The sequence below is a fragment of the Scleropages formosus genome, chromosome 1, assembly GCF_900964775.1.
Source record: "Scleropages formosus chromosome 1, fSclFor1.1, whole genome shotgun sequence".
Classification (NCBI taxonomy): domain Eukaryota; kingdom Metazoa; phylum Chordata; class Actinopteri; order Osteoglossiformes; family Osteoglossidae; genus Scleropages; species Scleropages formosus.
In genome coordinates, this window is record NC_041806.1 from 26,988,865 (window position 1) to 27,004,680 (window position 15,816).

General features: G+C 45.6%; 1 protein-coding gene across 4 annotated transcripts in view; it reads right to left on the bottom strand.

Annotated features, from left to right (window-relative positions):
* The window catches only part of satb2 (SATB homeobox 2), a 49,577-nt gene that overhangs the window by 6,020 nt on the left and 27,741 nt on the right, over window positions 1-15,816 (bottom strand). For all 4 annotated transcript variants that reach the window (XM_018732292.2, XM_029250581.1, XM_018732291.2 and 1 more), the window contains 8 exons: window positions 15,043-15,169; window positions 14,538-14,661; window positions 12,254-12,356; window positions 11,235-11,285; window positions 9,674-10,239; window positions 8,424-8,636; window positions 6,725-6,877; window positions 3,606-3,800 (listed from right to left, as the gene is read on the bottom strand). In XM_018732292.2, the coding sequence (XP_018587808.1) occupies window positions 3,606-3,800; window positions 6,725-6,877; window positions 8,424-8,636; window positions 9,674-10,239; window positions 11,235-11,285; window positions 12,254-12,356; window positions 14,538-14,661; window positions 15,043-15,169 (1,532 nt within the window). The remainder of the gene's footprint in view (window positions 1-3,605; window positions 3,801-6,724; window positions 6,878-8,423; window positions 8,637-9,673; window positions 10,240-11,234; window positions 11,286-12,253; window positions 12,357-14,537; window positions 14,662-15,042; window positions 15,170-15,816) is intronic.

A 15,816-nucleotide genomic window follows, 5' to 3' on the forward strand; every position in this document is an offset into this window, starting at 1 on the left:
TCTGAGCTCGTTGCAGCTGGAGGCCATGTGTGGTCTGTGGTGGCAGGCTGGCTGGAGCCGGAGGGGGGGGCATGGGCCGTGGGTGTAGGGAATGCTGGGGGGCTGATCCGAGGAGGGGTTCTCATTAGCAAGGCAAAAACCCCAACAACAGCAAAGCAGCCACACTCCAAGGGGCCACCCAAAGAGGGCTTGGGGGCGTGAAGGGAAACACAAACACACCTTCCCATGTCATCCCAAGGTAATAAGTAAGTGTCCGCAATCATGGCGCCTGGACTCCCTTCCTCCCCATCACTGGTCCCTACCCTTTCCTGGCTCAAACCCTCTCTGTCCATTCTGTTCCCCCCCTGTTTGGCCTGACACAACTGGGCTCGTGCTTGGGCACAAATGTTATTTTTAGCTGCTTTATGTCTTCTACAGCCTCTTTCAGCACAGACTTTCTGCGACAGGAACAGAGGAATGTGTTAATAGTATGACCACAGTTTCCTTCCTATGATGCTTATTTATTAAAAACACAGAAAAACGGAAGGGAGGGAGAAGACTGGGGGGTGTGGTGGGTAGGAGGGCAGAGTTGGGGGTTGGCAAAGGTCCTGGGAGAGCTGGCTGGGACAGGCCTGTATAACGGTTTCCTTAGTGCCATTGTGGCGTGCAGTAACAGCAGCGCAGCGGGTCTGGGGACTGTCTGTGGACCCACACAAGGACATTTCACTGGGGACATGCAAGGTCATCTCCTGTTCAACATAGCCCTGCAGTTTGATCGGTGTCAAAGTGAACACACTTCAATCTGCCCTTCACTCTGCTCAGCTCTACGCCAGCCGAGGCATTTCCATAAAGAGGCATCCCGCAATATACAGACTCTCTTTACCCGAAATTTCAGTTAACAACTCTTAACTAAATAACCATTTTTTTGATGTCCGAAATGAAAAATAAACATGAACGAATTTATCCAAAGCGTGGATAAATTGTTTAAAATCTAAAAGTTGTACATTGCGTGAGTGAAGCGGAAGTGACGTAATGTACTGTAGTGGTGCTAGTGTCTCATCAGCTGTTTCCTATGCGTTTCCTGTCTCATGTCCGCTTTGTTTCAATGTATTTGTGCAGTGTCAGTGCAAGAATGACTGCCAAGCCATGAGACTAGCCTCCTCCTTCCTCTGCCTACCACAACTCACAACCAACTGTTTTCTCTTCACTTGGTGAGTGCAGTACCAGTTCATGACAGTAAACAGCCTTGTTTATTTTCAATTGTTGTCCGCACTTTAATTTTTTTAACAGAAATTTCACTTCAGTCAACTGCATATAAGAAAACCACAATTTGTGTCCAAAACATTCTGCCTAGAAACACCCATTAATGACATCACTAAATATTACTTAATAATTAAGTGATTCATTAAGTGATTCAGTGTCTAGATTTCGCTGTCTGTTGATGTAATACACTTTTCAATTTTTTTTCTGAGATGAACATTGCTTTGGAGAATAGCTGCTACACAAAAAAATGTAAATGCAAGTGTATGTGTTTTACATTGTGCTGAAATCATGCGTTAACGGGTGTACAGGTGGTTTACAGTGTTTAGTGATTTTTCTGAAAATTTGTTTGCGATTTTTGGGAGGGCCTGGGAACGAATTATTATTTTCCCATTTAAAATAATAGGAAATTGGCTTTCGGAATTATAAATGTCAGTATACACACCTTTTCCGGAACAGACAGATTTTGTAAATTGAGGGGTTGCTGTTTATGACAGGAAGGTGTGCACAGCAACAATAGTCAACAGTTTGTACCGTATAGTTTGGTAGCCAATAGACGACATTAGTGTTGTCCCAGCATTTAATCAAGACCACGGTAACTGCTAAATACAATGAGAGCACCAAGGATCTTCCCCGCACTTAAATATAAACTACGTTACCCACGTTACACAAATGGCTCCCTGATGTCAGAAGAGTGTGTGCTCATTACTCTCCATGCAACCTCCAGAGAGCGGTCAGCTCCAGGTGAGATATCACTGCTCGTACAAAGAAGCACAGCTCAGCTACATGATGACAGTGAGCCCTTGATCACAGAACCCTAGAGGGAGACTGCTGTTGAGCCTCTCACCCACCACTCCAGAAGCACCAAACATTGTCATGAACACTGAAACAAGACGAGCTTATGATGACTGCCTGTCAAACCAACTTATCATAACAGCAAGCATGTCACACGCACGTACACACACACACAAGTGAACTCTTCTTAGGCTTGTTCAGGTGATCCTGAGTGCACACACTTGCGTTACAGGAGAGAAAGCCGTTCCAGATCCACCTAATTTTATCTGCCCAAGGACATTACGATAATACCACGCTCTCAGTTTAGCTGGGCTTGTTTTGCATTTCATCTCCTGTGGACAAGGGTTCAGACTTAGCAGGTAAAGTTTTACTTCCACACCAAGAGATGTGAGCTTAGAGCAGGCTGTGGCTGATCAGGGGGCCTCGCTGAGCAGTTCTCACAGAGGGGTCCCAAATTCCATATGGAATCAGACATGGGCAAGAGGACTTTGCTCTGCTCCAGGGGGGAACTCAATCTACTCCCAAAAGCTAACAGTAGATGCAACCCCCTAGGGGATATTACCATGAGCACTGCAGGAGGTGGCAACGCGGGGGAGACAAGGCAACAGTCAGGGTGTGTCTCTCAGGCCTAATGGGGCATTTCCTGCTGAGGGCACACTGGCCTCATCAGCCACACGCTCTCAACACACTGTTTATGTCACTGAAGAGATAAAGCCACATTGGTGCTCATTTAAACAGCGGCAGCTCACCTCTAGAAAGCGCAGCGTATTACATTGGTCAATATGCGGTCGCGCTGTTAATGTGTCTTGTACGGAGTATTTTTCTACATAATTTCACCATATATATGTTTATTCTCAGAGATATTCAAAGGAGAGATGAACACTTATACTAAAAGTTGTACATGTACTTCGGGGGAAAAAAAAACATCCACTCATTATCAATTTATTTTGAACATTTCCTCATACCTGAAGCACCAGGGTGTAGTAAAAAAAGGAGAATAAGCTGATACTTGAAATAAAAAATGCTGTACTCTCTGTTACAACAGTGAGCTGCCCGAGGTAAACGAAGACAGCTAATACACTATGCATATACTGAATTTTTATAGCAAAATAAAGTTTAGCTTGTGCTGAACCCCTATGACATACGTCTCAGCTATAGAATGAGCTGAGCTTGAAAAAGAGCAAATAAAATGTGTGCGGGAAGATGGAGGAAATATTCAATGCGCCTCGTGGACCTAGAATTAATACACATAGTGTGTGTGTGTGTGTGTGTGTGTGTGTGTGTGTGTGTGTGTGTGTGCGTGTGTGTTCATTGTGCTCTTGTAATGACTCTGGCAGCCTGTGTGGAAAGTCAATTTAATCTGTGGTGCTGCACTGAGGGGTGGGCTGCAGGGAGCTCAGGCCAGTGCAATGGGCTGTTACCTTTAATGAGATGGGATCCTGCACTGCAGACCTACACATGGTTCACTACGGTAGAGTATCACACACAGGAGAGTCATGGACTCTGATGGAGACTTACAGAAACAGCCAGTGAGCTCTACACAAAGACTGTCTGCTGGTCATCTGACTCACCTGTGGGTCGGAGGGCAGGTGCAGCACAGTGTGGAGCCGTTCATTGTGGTGGTGCCGGGACTCCTCCTCGTAGACCAGGTCCCGGTCTGCCTGCGGAAGGGCCAGGAAGCGTCGGATGGTACATAGATTCTCCCAGAGGGTGCGGTTCTCTGGACTAGGGCTCTCCTTCCAGCGCAACAGCTCACACAGCCAGCCCTGGGAGTAAGAGGAATGGGGCCTCCATTAGACACTGCAAGTTCACACACACACACAGGTCAGAACAGAAACAAAACTACCAGTGTCTATGGCATCATGTGGGAAAATCTCAGTTTCACTGACACTGTCCTCCCCCAAGGCAGGCCTATTCAAGTTGTGAGAACTGGACTTGTGGAGTTCGTTTAACATCTTACTTCGACTTAGGAGGCATTTCTTCACCTTTACCAGGACTGAATTTGATTTTGCTCCTCCTGAAAGCTTAGTGGCACGTGACCAGAGGCACTATGCTCTCCTCTTGTCACTCATGCTTTGGGTTATACTGCGTTAAGTTCTGAACCTCCATTAGCCCTCATTTGCTTGTTTCACCTTATAAATTTCCCCTTATAACAGCGATCATTACACCTCGGTGGCCATGGTCCCGTTTGGACCGTCCAGACCTGTCAGTCAAATCAACTTGTTCAGTTAATGCACTGCACTGATTTCTTGCCATCACTGTTCTCTTTCGATTTTTGCATTGAAGGTTCCATTAACCATCAACACTGAGAATCACTTGTATGCATGTTTGTCTTTATTAAATGTACAGCACATGATAGCTACGAAACATTTCAACGAGTGCAGGTAAATAGACATACAGAGTAATGAATGAAGAGAAACTTCCTTGTTATGTTTTTATGATAATTAATGCTAACTACAATAAGCGTGTCCATTTTAATGGGATTTGGTGATATTTTAGCATAAAAAGGTGTCAATTTTGGGGCTCAGGAACACACACAAACGTGTACCATTGAAAGAAATTGAAATGACATCTTCGAAGCTCGCGTGAAGGAGGAAGAAGGATGGCAAAGGCAGGCAATGAGAGAGCACAGGAAAGCAGAGGGAGAAAGGAGAGGAAGATTTGATTATCTCTGCTAGAGCGGCTAAGGCTCTGACACCAGCTGTTGTGTGTGCACAGCTTCCTCTGGTGTGTGATGGTAATAATGTGATCAGAGCTCTCTCTTTCACTCCCTGCTCCCACTTCCCAGCACGTCCTTCTCGAGGGAAGGAGCCGGCCAGCTGCAGCAGATGGGGGCGCTGAGCCGTGACCCTCCCTGTGACCACAGCCCAATCTGGCATTCTCACACACCCTCAGGTCCCTCTGTCTGTCTCTCCTTCCAATAGTGTCGCACTCACCCAGGGACACAGCTGGGTGGGGTCCTCAGGAGTACACATGTGGGCCTACAAAGACCAATGACACATTCCCTCAACCTGGTAAGAGAGGTTCTTCTGAAGACCACCAGCAGCTGTCATTCACAGGCACTTCTCCAAAGCAGAGTTTTCACTAGAGCGACTCAGGATGAGTACCTCACTAGAGGGTAATCCCGCAGGGGGTGTAATCTGAGGTTCCAAAGACCAGAAGAGCTCTGTTCACTGGCTATCCTTCATGGACAGCACACCTCTTATGACCCAAGAGTCCCAGCGTGCCGCTGTCTAATACGCCTTCCCCTTCTCTCCTCAAAATGTGTCCATAAGAAGCCCAGTTTACACACAGCGACATCACAACTTCCCAAACTGTCCATGAGGCCTGTCTCCTTTTCTTTTTTTTTTTTACAAATTAGCGTTATCTTAAAGAGGGAGGAAGAAAAAAACATATGGGGCAATTGTCGCTGCTCTGCACCCATCTAAAGGTTCGGGCCTGTGAGGGGGATGGAGATGTGTACATATTAATCATAACAATCACAGCAGTGCGGGTAATAAAATAAAAGTCCCTGATAGAGATCTCCACAATGACTCATGCTACACAAAGAAATCTCTTGATGTGATATAAACAGAGCCTGCTCCGTGGGTATGGAACGCATTTGCAGTGTCTTTGATGATGATCTGCGGAGTAAAACAGCTCTCCCCGCTGGCATGCAGGCCACCCCTTTTTTATCTCTTGTTGTGCCCAGGCTGCCTGTATTGTTTATGTGCCGCGGAGACGCGATGGCACGTTGCGCTTCGCTCCACGAAGCAGGCTGACAATCAGATACTGGAGCCAAGGGAGGGGCCGGCCCACCCGGCCCTCGATAACAGCCGCCTCACTACGGGATGACTTTGGGAAATATGAGCCTAAACAGAATCTCTTGCTCCTCTTCCTTACAGCTCTGAGTCAAAGCTCCATGTTTTAATATGGGCTGGTGCTTATTCAAGGGGATTTGCCCAAAAATGGAGGCTTAATAATCAGCAATCAGATACGGGATTCATCGCAGGATAGAAAGAGCTGGAGATGCATGACACCCAGACAGCAGACACTGCAAGGAAAAGTACCGCACCAGGTCTTAAGCTGCCTGACTTAAGACTAAGATGCTGTAAACTGTGAAACCTTAGGCATTTTGCAGGGGAAAAGAAACAAAGCAGTATGTAGCTGCAAAAAAGCTCCACTGAAGGCTAGTTGATTAACAAGCTCATATCCCATTCAGTGAACTGCTTTCCAGTAAATAAATCATATTAATTCCAAATTAATGAGCAAGTCGACTTTTACACTGCATATAAAATGTAAGAAGGCTCTAAATGTGCACTGCTGCCAGGAAAGCAATGCATTAGTCACTTGCAGTGTGCTCGTAGTGGAAACACAGGGTCTGCTTAAAATCTTGTATCATTTCATTCTGTAGCACTTTCATACGAGGAAAGCTGAGTCCAGTGGTGTGAATCTGTTCTACAAAACTTCCGGTTTTCTGCCCAGTTTGGCATTGGGAATTCTGCTGTGAAAAGGCAAAACTATGGTAAAAGCAGGGCTTCTGCTGTACTCAATAGTTAAGGACTTCCCTGCAATGCACAGCGTTGTAAACTTCGACATAAACTCAGCGTGTCACGGTGTAGAAAGACTCGAGAGATGTGAACACCTGTGCTTCTGTGCTCCTGCACACTAGTGGCTGTACAAGCCCTGTCTGCCGACATTCATCTCTTACCTGGCTCTTATTGGCAGCCACCTTGGCAAACAGGGCCTGGGACACCTTGGCCCTCTTCATCTCCTGTTGGATCTCATCATAGATGGATGACGTGATGTTCACCAGGGATTCCAACTTTAGCGGTAGCTCGGGATTAGGGCCAGTGGGCTTTGGCTGAAGAGAAGGACAAGCGAACACAGAGAATCAAAAGCATGAGATCGGGAGCCAGGAAGAGAGTGAAGGGACTGGAGAGCAATTACAGAAAGTGACATAAAGACTAAAATAAGCTGCCAGTAAAAGAAGAGAGCATTCTAGGAGAACTAAACACTAATGCTAGTTTTCACTGTCATGCATTACACATATGAGTGTGTTCATACCAGTTTAGAAAGATAAAATCACATTTAATGCCTCTATCACCGCACAAGACCAGTTACCATGCATTCTATTAGCAGCTGATCTTCAGATCATGTAGAGTAACATAAATTCTTAAATAACAAGTATAACCAAGAAAATTCAAACTGTTCAATTTATTATTCGGCTCACAAGTTAAAAAGTACATGCACAACACTTTTTATGCAACTGAAGGACAGCCTGCTGCAGTGGTAACCAATTCAATCTCCAATTTCCTAAAATATCAGTTAATTACAATGTGTAAAATTAATTACTGTGAAACTATTTTTTAAGTTGGGTCCCACACGTCATTTATTATAATAAGGTTATGAATGTTGTAAATCAACTTGATAAAAATTATATGACTTCTGGGACTTTGGTTTATCAAAAAAGTGGCATCGTCTTGATTTAACCAAATTTCTAAAATCATAAACTGCAAAGTGAAAACATATTTTCTGCTAAAGTAATATATGTAGTTATTCTTCATTTTTTATGGCTGAAAAATTATTAACTTCTTTCCGCTCTGTAGGCAGGTCCAAGTCACCTTTTCTTGCATTGATCTGCAATGCCAACTAGTTGTGCGTATTGCATTCTACTCAAAGATATCAATGTATTGTCTCATCAGCTTTGACATTTTAATCACACATTTTTCCAAATAGCGGTCCATCCTTCAAGGGTTAACCGTTCATCAGTGTCCTTCACCCACATCTGCATTGAGTGACATGAGTTTCCCATTAATGTTACTCATTAACAATATTACGGTAACAATATTTACTTCAGACTTGTTTCCTATAGTACTTTGTGATTTGATGTTTTCTCCAAAGACTTTGAAAGTGAGATATAGCTCTTAATATGAAAGGGAGAAATGAGATGCTAAATCTGCATTCAACAGATACAGTTAGGGTTTTTTGCTTAAATTCTCCTTAATGTACTGCACACATCCTACATGGCAGCAGTAAGGGTGGAAACATTTCTTCAGACCTGAACACCCTTACAGACAGACAAACACCCCGAGGACATTCGAGAAAAAAAATTACAACAGAAATGTTACAAGAGAACCAGCATGACAACACGTGTGTGAAACAGAGAACGAGCAGACAGCCAAACAGATGCAGAAAAAGAAGACAAAGTTAAGAAAAAGAGTCTAGTAAGCAGACGGCTGCAGACAAAAAGCACTAATTTACAGAAAAGATAACAGATAAAACAGGCAGATGGGATATAATGCAGAGCATCAGGCAGGCAGTGAGAAGCAAGCAAACAACCCGGAGGATTAGTTCAAATAGACCATGTTGTTGAGGAACATCTGGGGGGTGGGGGTTGTGAGGTGTACCTGTGCAAGGCGGGCCCCCCCTGGACTGGAGGCAGACGTAGGGGCCAGGCCAACTGGGGGGTTCATGCTACGCTCACGCTCCTCTTGGTAAATCCGGTCTCTCTCGCTCTCGGGCAGGTTGAGAAAGTTCTGCATGGCCTTCAGGTTGACCAGGAGAGACTGGGAAGCTGAGCGTGGGTCTTCTTCTTTCCTTAAGATCTCTGACAGCAGACCCTGGTTGAGGCAGAGAATGTACACACAAAAAGCTCTCATTACAAAGAACAATGGCCTCTGGCTAGAGACCTCATTCATTCCAAAGAGTAGAATTAAGATATAGGCTGAATATGGATTATTTGGGTAGCATAGTAGGTAGGGCTTGGGTTCACAATTGGCTGTCTGCACAGTTTGAATGTTTTCTTTGCCTTCTGAGTTTAATTCAGGTACTCTGGTTTCCTCCCACAGTCCAAAGTTGTGTTTTAAGTCAACTGGTGAATAGAAATTGCATTTAGTGTGTCTCAGAGAGAATGTGTATGTGATTGCCTGATTCCCTACAATTGCCAAGCATCCCATCCACATTGTACCCTGTCTTGGAGCACTGTGACCCTAAAGTCCGTATGTCGTTTCTGAAAATGGATGGATGGATGGATGGAGGGATGGATGGATGGATGGATGGATGGAAGTGTTAGCTGCTGCTGTGAGGAAGGGAACTGAGAAGCTGCTTGTGCCACACTTGCCATGACTGAGACTGAGGATGAAGCACCTGGAGAAGTTGGGTCAGACTCACAAAGGCCACTGAAATAATAAAAGCTCATAAATAATAATAATAATAATAATAATAATAATAATAAATAATAATAAAAGATCATCCTCCTTACTCAGTAGATGTGAGACATGCTACTCCTGAAAAGACTGAAGGAGATCTACAGACTGCCTAAATAGCACAAGGACAGCTGTACCGAGGCTACACGTGTTAAAAGGCCATCCCAGAGGTGAAAAGGGCCAAAACTCACAGTGAGGGAATAGGGATGTTTGTGTGTCTAGTGGTTCTAGTGCCTGTATATCACCTGCAGAATCTACCTATCAACACTCAGGAAAAGGCAAGCAGATAGCACATTGAGCAATTGGTTCAGTACATACTGCTTAGCACGATGACACTATTTCACTCCAGTTTTTACCAATTTGACACCGAATGGGTTTGAGAAAGGCAGAAATAAGCAGCTGTAGGCTAATAACAATGATTAAACTGAGGAGGAAGCAGACAAAGATCGTACCTGCGTGCGATTGAAGGCCACACGGGCAAACACAGCCTGGGAGACGCTGGCCCTCTTGAGTTCATCGCGAACTTGCTGGTAGATGTCTGATGAGACCTCTACAGCGGAGGGGTTTCCACCAGGGTCACTGGCCTTGGAGGGCCGTGGGATGGGTGGGTGGTTGAGGAACTGCTGGTTGAGAGCCTGGGGGTGCTGGTGGGCGAGTAGGCGGCTGACTGCCAGCTGCTGGTTGATGAGATGTGCCATGGCGAGCTGCTGGCGTACCAGCTGGGGGCTGAGTTGAGGGGAGAGCAAGCCCCCGGGGGTGAGCAGGGGCTGCAGGGCAGCCGGCGGGGGAACTTGAGCACGCAGCGGGGGACTGTGGTGGAGCTGGCTGTGGGGCGAGGGCTGTTGGGGCTGCTGGGATTGTTGCTGCTGCTGCTGCTGGCCGGGAGTCTGTGGGTCTCCGGCTCCAGCTTTTACCAAGGCTCCACTGCCTCCTAAGGAGCTTAGCTGAGCCAGGCCCCCCAGATGAGGAGGGGGTCGCTGCCCGAGCACACAAAAATCAGCGAGGCTGTCCCGCTCAACTGCGGACAGATGGATGACAACAGTGGAGTGAGACAAACCCAAGAGAGATCTGTTGCACATTACTGTCAATAAGTGCCAAGACACAGACATCCAGCCCTCAGCGAAAATGACTAAACAGGTAACTAAAGGAATAAAACTGGTTAACTTGTGTTTCACTCCACTATACCTGAACGACTTCTTTTACAGTCGATGCCCTATTGACGTCAGGGTTCGGGACCAAAAACCCTGCCAGTGACCACACTTGTCCGCTAAATATGCAACCGTAGGACATGTGCCACCCTGTGAGCTCCTATGACTCCTGCTGTTTTAGTTAAACAGACAGGAAATGGCTGTATGTAGCCATTTTGCTACAAATTCACTGAAATAACTCATTAAACATTAAAAACAAGCACCAGATTTGCAAAATGAACTTTACAAAACTAAAATATTTTAAAATAATGCGTTATACTTTCTTAACTTTGTCACTGATGTCATATGACAGTAAAGTGATGACATATGCATAGTAAAGCATATTATAATGTTGGGTCTTTATTTGAAAATAATTTGCAAATATTGATCCTTATACGGGGACAGCTGGTCAGGTAGCAGTTAGCACTGTTGCCTTAGCGCTGGACCCAAAGGTTACAGGTTTGATTCCCACCTCCAGCTGTAGTACCCATGAACAAGGTACTAGCCTTAAATTGCTTGAGTAAAATTACCCAGCTTTGTAAATGGGTAAAGAACTGTAGGTAGTTTAATGTTGTAACCTGCTTTGGAGAAAAACTTCAGCAAAATTAATAAATTACTTATTGATCGTGCCTGTAAGCAATGCACATGTGTAAGCTGCACCACCCGTGCAGAGGCTGGTGTTCCTGTTGCAGCCGTAGACAGGAGCAAGGAATATGAGTGTGTGGTCACTAAGGCGAGCGTTAAGAAACATGGTGCAAAAAGGACACGGTTGCTGTTGTTGTTCACCATTGTACTGCAGCGACTCTGTTAGCAACAAGTGACTCACCTTTGATTTCGGAGTTGTCCCGGCCCGGCCACATCTTATCCAAGTACTCCCCTGCGGACAGCGAGAAGGAAGGGATGAGACTGGACCGCAGATGTGGCTGTGGCCTGCGCCATCCTCCCAGTCCCACACATGAAGGAGAGGCCTAGCTAGACATTCAGACCACAAAGCAGCAACCTTGGTTGATTAGCCTATTAGCTGAAGGCATCGAGTTTTGAAGGGGTTGGGAGTCGGGGGTCTTCAGACACCATGTTTAGTCAAGTGGTTCGGCACAGGTGGATACCAAGCGATGTCAAGTCTGACAACTGTGGAGAACTTTATTATTTCGCCGACCTCACAGTGCCTCTCCCTGTTTTTCGCATCCATCCATTGGGTTCACATCTGGAGCCTGACGGGGGCTGTTTTTCTCCAAGAGGCACAGACCAGAACTAATACTAAAGGCAGTGTGTAACCCGACGCGATTCACCCTGTCAGCGCGTCAGGGACTTTTTTCATTCAGCCTTACTCAACTTCTTTCTCTGTTTGGGGTTTGGTGTCCACTTTGATCTGCCTTAAAGCATATTTATGCTGTTTTGGGGGGGACCAAAGGGGAAAAAAAGTCCATTTTGAAGTTGAAAGGCTAAAAACCAGAACGGGGGGCAGTCTATATATGGCTATGTTTAAGAAGACCCTCGAGTTTAGAATGGAGGAAGCAATGGTTTTAATTAGAACAAAGGAGCATTTATTTCCCACTGCTATATTAAGGGAGACATTAGGAGATAATGTGAACCATGCAGTGTGGAACCCCGTCTGTTATTCCAGATATCCTCTAATTCTTAGTCCCAGTGAGGGTCACTTCAGGAGAAGAACTACCCTGACTTTCTTGGGACTGACAGCATTTGAAACAGTCTGGCAGTCAGAAGTGAGACCTCTCAGGCAGTGCAAAAGGTGGCTGCGTGTCCTCTGTCGGTCAAATCAGCGCGCGGCATTCAGCGCTGGGTCACAACCATCCAGACAGGTTGGGCAGCACTTTGACAGCTCACCTTTGATCTTCTTGTACTTCTTGTACCAGCGTCCAAACTCCTGGCACTTGGAGCTGGAGACGTTGGCGTAGTACGAGCTGTTCACTATGGACGAGATCATGCTCTGCAGAGGAAGCACAAGCAGAATGTGAGAAACACGGGCAGCACAACAGGATAGATGCTGAAGGAGGAGGGTCCAGGTGGTGAGCGATGAGCGAATGAAAGAAGGGGAGGTGGTGTGATGTAGAGGTGGAGCGTCTCCTGCGACTCTCATTTCCTACGCCATGTTTCTCACGACCGATTTCATCAAGTTGCTCTCTGTCAGGACACACATTGTACACAAATCTGTGCATACACACACATGGGCACACACTTAAGAGCAACACATAAAAACACCACAGCAGAGAGAAGCTCGCAATTAGGAACTGACACCGATGCCCATGGAAAAAAGCTGCATTTAAATGCCCGAAGACACAAATCTTAGTGTAAAACCAAACACTGAAACGAGGCAGTGTAAAAAACACAGGAAGACCCACAAACACACAGGTAAGCTGTGATGCGCGAGGAACATAACTCCCTGGGCATGGCTTTCGAGAAACAGTAAATCGCACAGGGAGGATCTTTGCATTTCACACAAGTCTCATTATCCTTGCTGGTGTCACTTTACTGGTTTGTGGTGGACATTTCGCTGCAGTACTTGTCATACCTGAAACAGGTACTGTGGCATCTGGAGGGTCACCAATGCTTTACAGACTGTGCCGAGTATCATCTGGTGTTTGTATACTGTCATTATCCGTGTGTCCATTGACGGTGTGTTTGTGTGTGTGTGTGTGTGTGTGTGTGTGGGTGTGTGTGTATACTTGTGGCACGGTGGAGTGCTGGGAGAAACTATGCCCCGCTCCACAGTCCTCTGATAATATATTAACCACTCGGGTGTCATAATGAGCATTTCACATATGGTGTGGCATAAGTCACCGAGTGAGGCGACAGCTACCATTCACGTCGAACACAAGCACGTCCATTAGCCGGGGCCGTGTAATACCCTTCTTCCATTTCTTAATATGTTCACTGCATTCATTTTCAGCACAGTGGCAAAAGGCTAATCAATAAATATGCACAATACATAGACTCCCTCATCCACATTTACGAGTGAGTCAAGGTTGTTGTGCAGCAGTGTATGCAGAGCCATGAATCTATCAGAAGGTGTGTGTGTGTGTGTGTGTGTGTGTGTGTCTGTGTATATTGTGGCTGAGGAATGGTGTACAGTTCCTGCCGAATTTATTTCAGAGTACGGGACCAAACCACTGCTCTTAACCAAATTAATTCATATGCAATTATGTTAGGGGTGCGGTGGCGCAGTGGGTTGGACCGCAGTCCTGCTCTCCTGTGGGTCTGGGGTTCGAGTCCTGCTTGGGGTGCCTTGTGACGGACTGGCGTCCCGTCCTGGGTGTGTCCCCTCCCCCTCTGGCCTTACGCCCTGTGTTACCGGGTAGGCTCCGTGACCCTGTATGGGACAAGCGGTTCTGAAAGTGTGTGTGTGTGTGTGTGTGTGTGTGTGTGTGTGTGTGCAATTATGTTAGTATAAATGTCTTAAAAAAACATTATTCTTTTACCCTCTAGTTTTGCAGTAATTTACACCTAAAAAAGCGCACAATGAAGTTATGCAATATGCTATGATAATTCTCGCTTACATGGTAAGGAAATGCACTTTTTTGTTACAATCTACACATGAATTCCACACACTAAATATGTGGATGACCAAACTGTTGAATTTTCTTCAGCTAAAAGAATTAACACTCGATCTCCATGATAATTCAAAGGAATTCCGGGACTCACCAGATAATCCTACATGACCAAACCTGTCTTTCAAAATATGGACATGTTTGTTATTTCTTAGTGTGCTGTCTTTGTGTTGTTGTAACTCAGTGCTGCTCACAAAACAAACAAAAAAATTTTAAAAGAAAAAAAAACACATTACACACAAAAAAAAAAAAAAATTGCACAGATTTGTGCAACACATTTTAAAAAACTTACATATCGTAAAATAATGTGTAGGTTTGGTCAGCTACCTAACCGTTAACAAATACGTACTTATGAACATGATCCATGAAGTGAGGACTTGTGAACACGGTCCAAAAATGACACGGTTGTTAAAGCGCCATCAATAAACCCAGATGGCGTTAACTGTGCAATAACTGTATGTCACGTTCAACACTCGGATGTGTATATGAGCATGAGAAGAGAGAAGCAGTGTATACAAGAGTGTGTCCAGAAGAGCGCTGGATCCATGAGGCCAGTACTGCACCTGGGAGAGGGGACATTCCTTGGCCAGCATGCTCTGGTTCATCTCCTTCAGCAGCTCCTTGAGGGCATTGCGTACTGTCGCATGGTTCCACTGCTCAGATGGCAGGTCCTCCAGTTTAGCAAAGCTGCAACCGTGCACACACACACACACACACACACACACACACACACACACACACACCTCAGCACTCTTCGCACACAATGGGTGTCACCAAGAAGCAGTGGTTTCTCTGTCCCATTTAGCAGAGGACTGACGCAGTGTCAGCTCAAGTTAATTTGGCATAACAAGTATGCCATGTGCCGAAACATTTTAGAAATTGTAAATTTGCTGATGTAAATGTCTATACTTAAGAAAGACTATCAAAGGACATCCTGTGTAGTGGAGAAAAAACTCCCCCCCCCCCCCCCCCCCCCCAGTCATCCACATACAGTCAGCTGAAAGTCTTAATTGTTGGCCACCCCAATCCCTGGAACATCCTCCTACTCGTGTCATCTGCTCTACTGACCTTTGCAGCTGGATGCGGAGGGTAACCATGTGGTAGACATCCAGCAACATGTCTGCCACTGTGGCCTCGGGGGCATCTGTCAGGTAGTGGATGGGCAGGGGGTTCCAGCGGCCCACTTTGATGATGCCTACAAGGGAGAGACAGGGCACACCCCTCACAAAGCGAAGTGGCCTCGGCCCATGTGCTCATCACCTGGAGCAGTATACAAACACGCCTTCACTCCACATTCGCATCATTGCAGTGAAGTAGCAGCCAACCGTTTCTTCCCGTCCAAATGGAAATAGAGAGCAGGTGGACATCATTCAGTGCAACATTCACACAGATTCCATTCAGTCGGACGGTTTAATTCCCTGATTCATATCTCACAAGCTCACATGAGTAGGTTTAAGGTTTCGTTCACGCCCACATTTACAGTATAACTCCCGTAATAATGACATCTAAAAAAACACGAGAGTTCACCGTGTCGCTTCATATTTTTCCTCGCTCTCTTGATTTTGGGTTTTCTGAGATACTTTAGAGTCATAAATAGAAACTGATTTTGATACCGATGGACGTCTTTGTTGTTACGATTGCCTTCGTTAAACAATAAAGATGTTGCTACAACTAAAATGAGTGCTGGAGTAAATCATTGTGTGGGTCTGGTTCCATCGTTACTTTAACATTTAATATAAGACTTGCAGCTGTACAGTGTGTGTCTGTGGTATGCTACAGTAAGTGTGGGAAGCTGTGCTCCAGCAAAACCTCTCCAGCTGTAAGGCAGAGACAAAGGCAGAC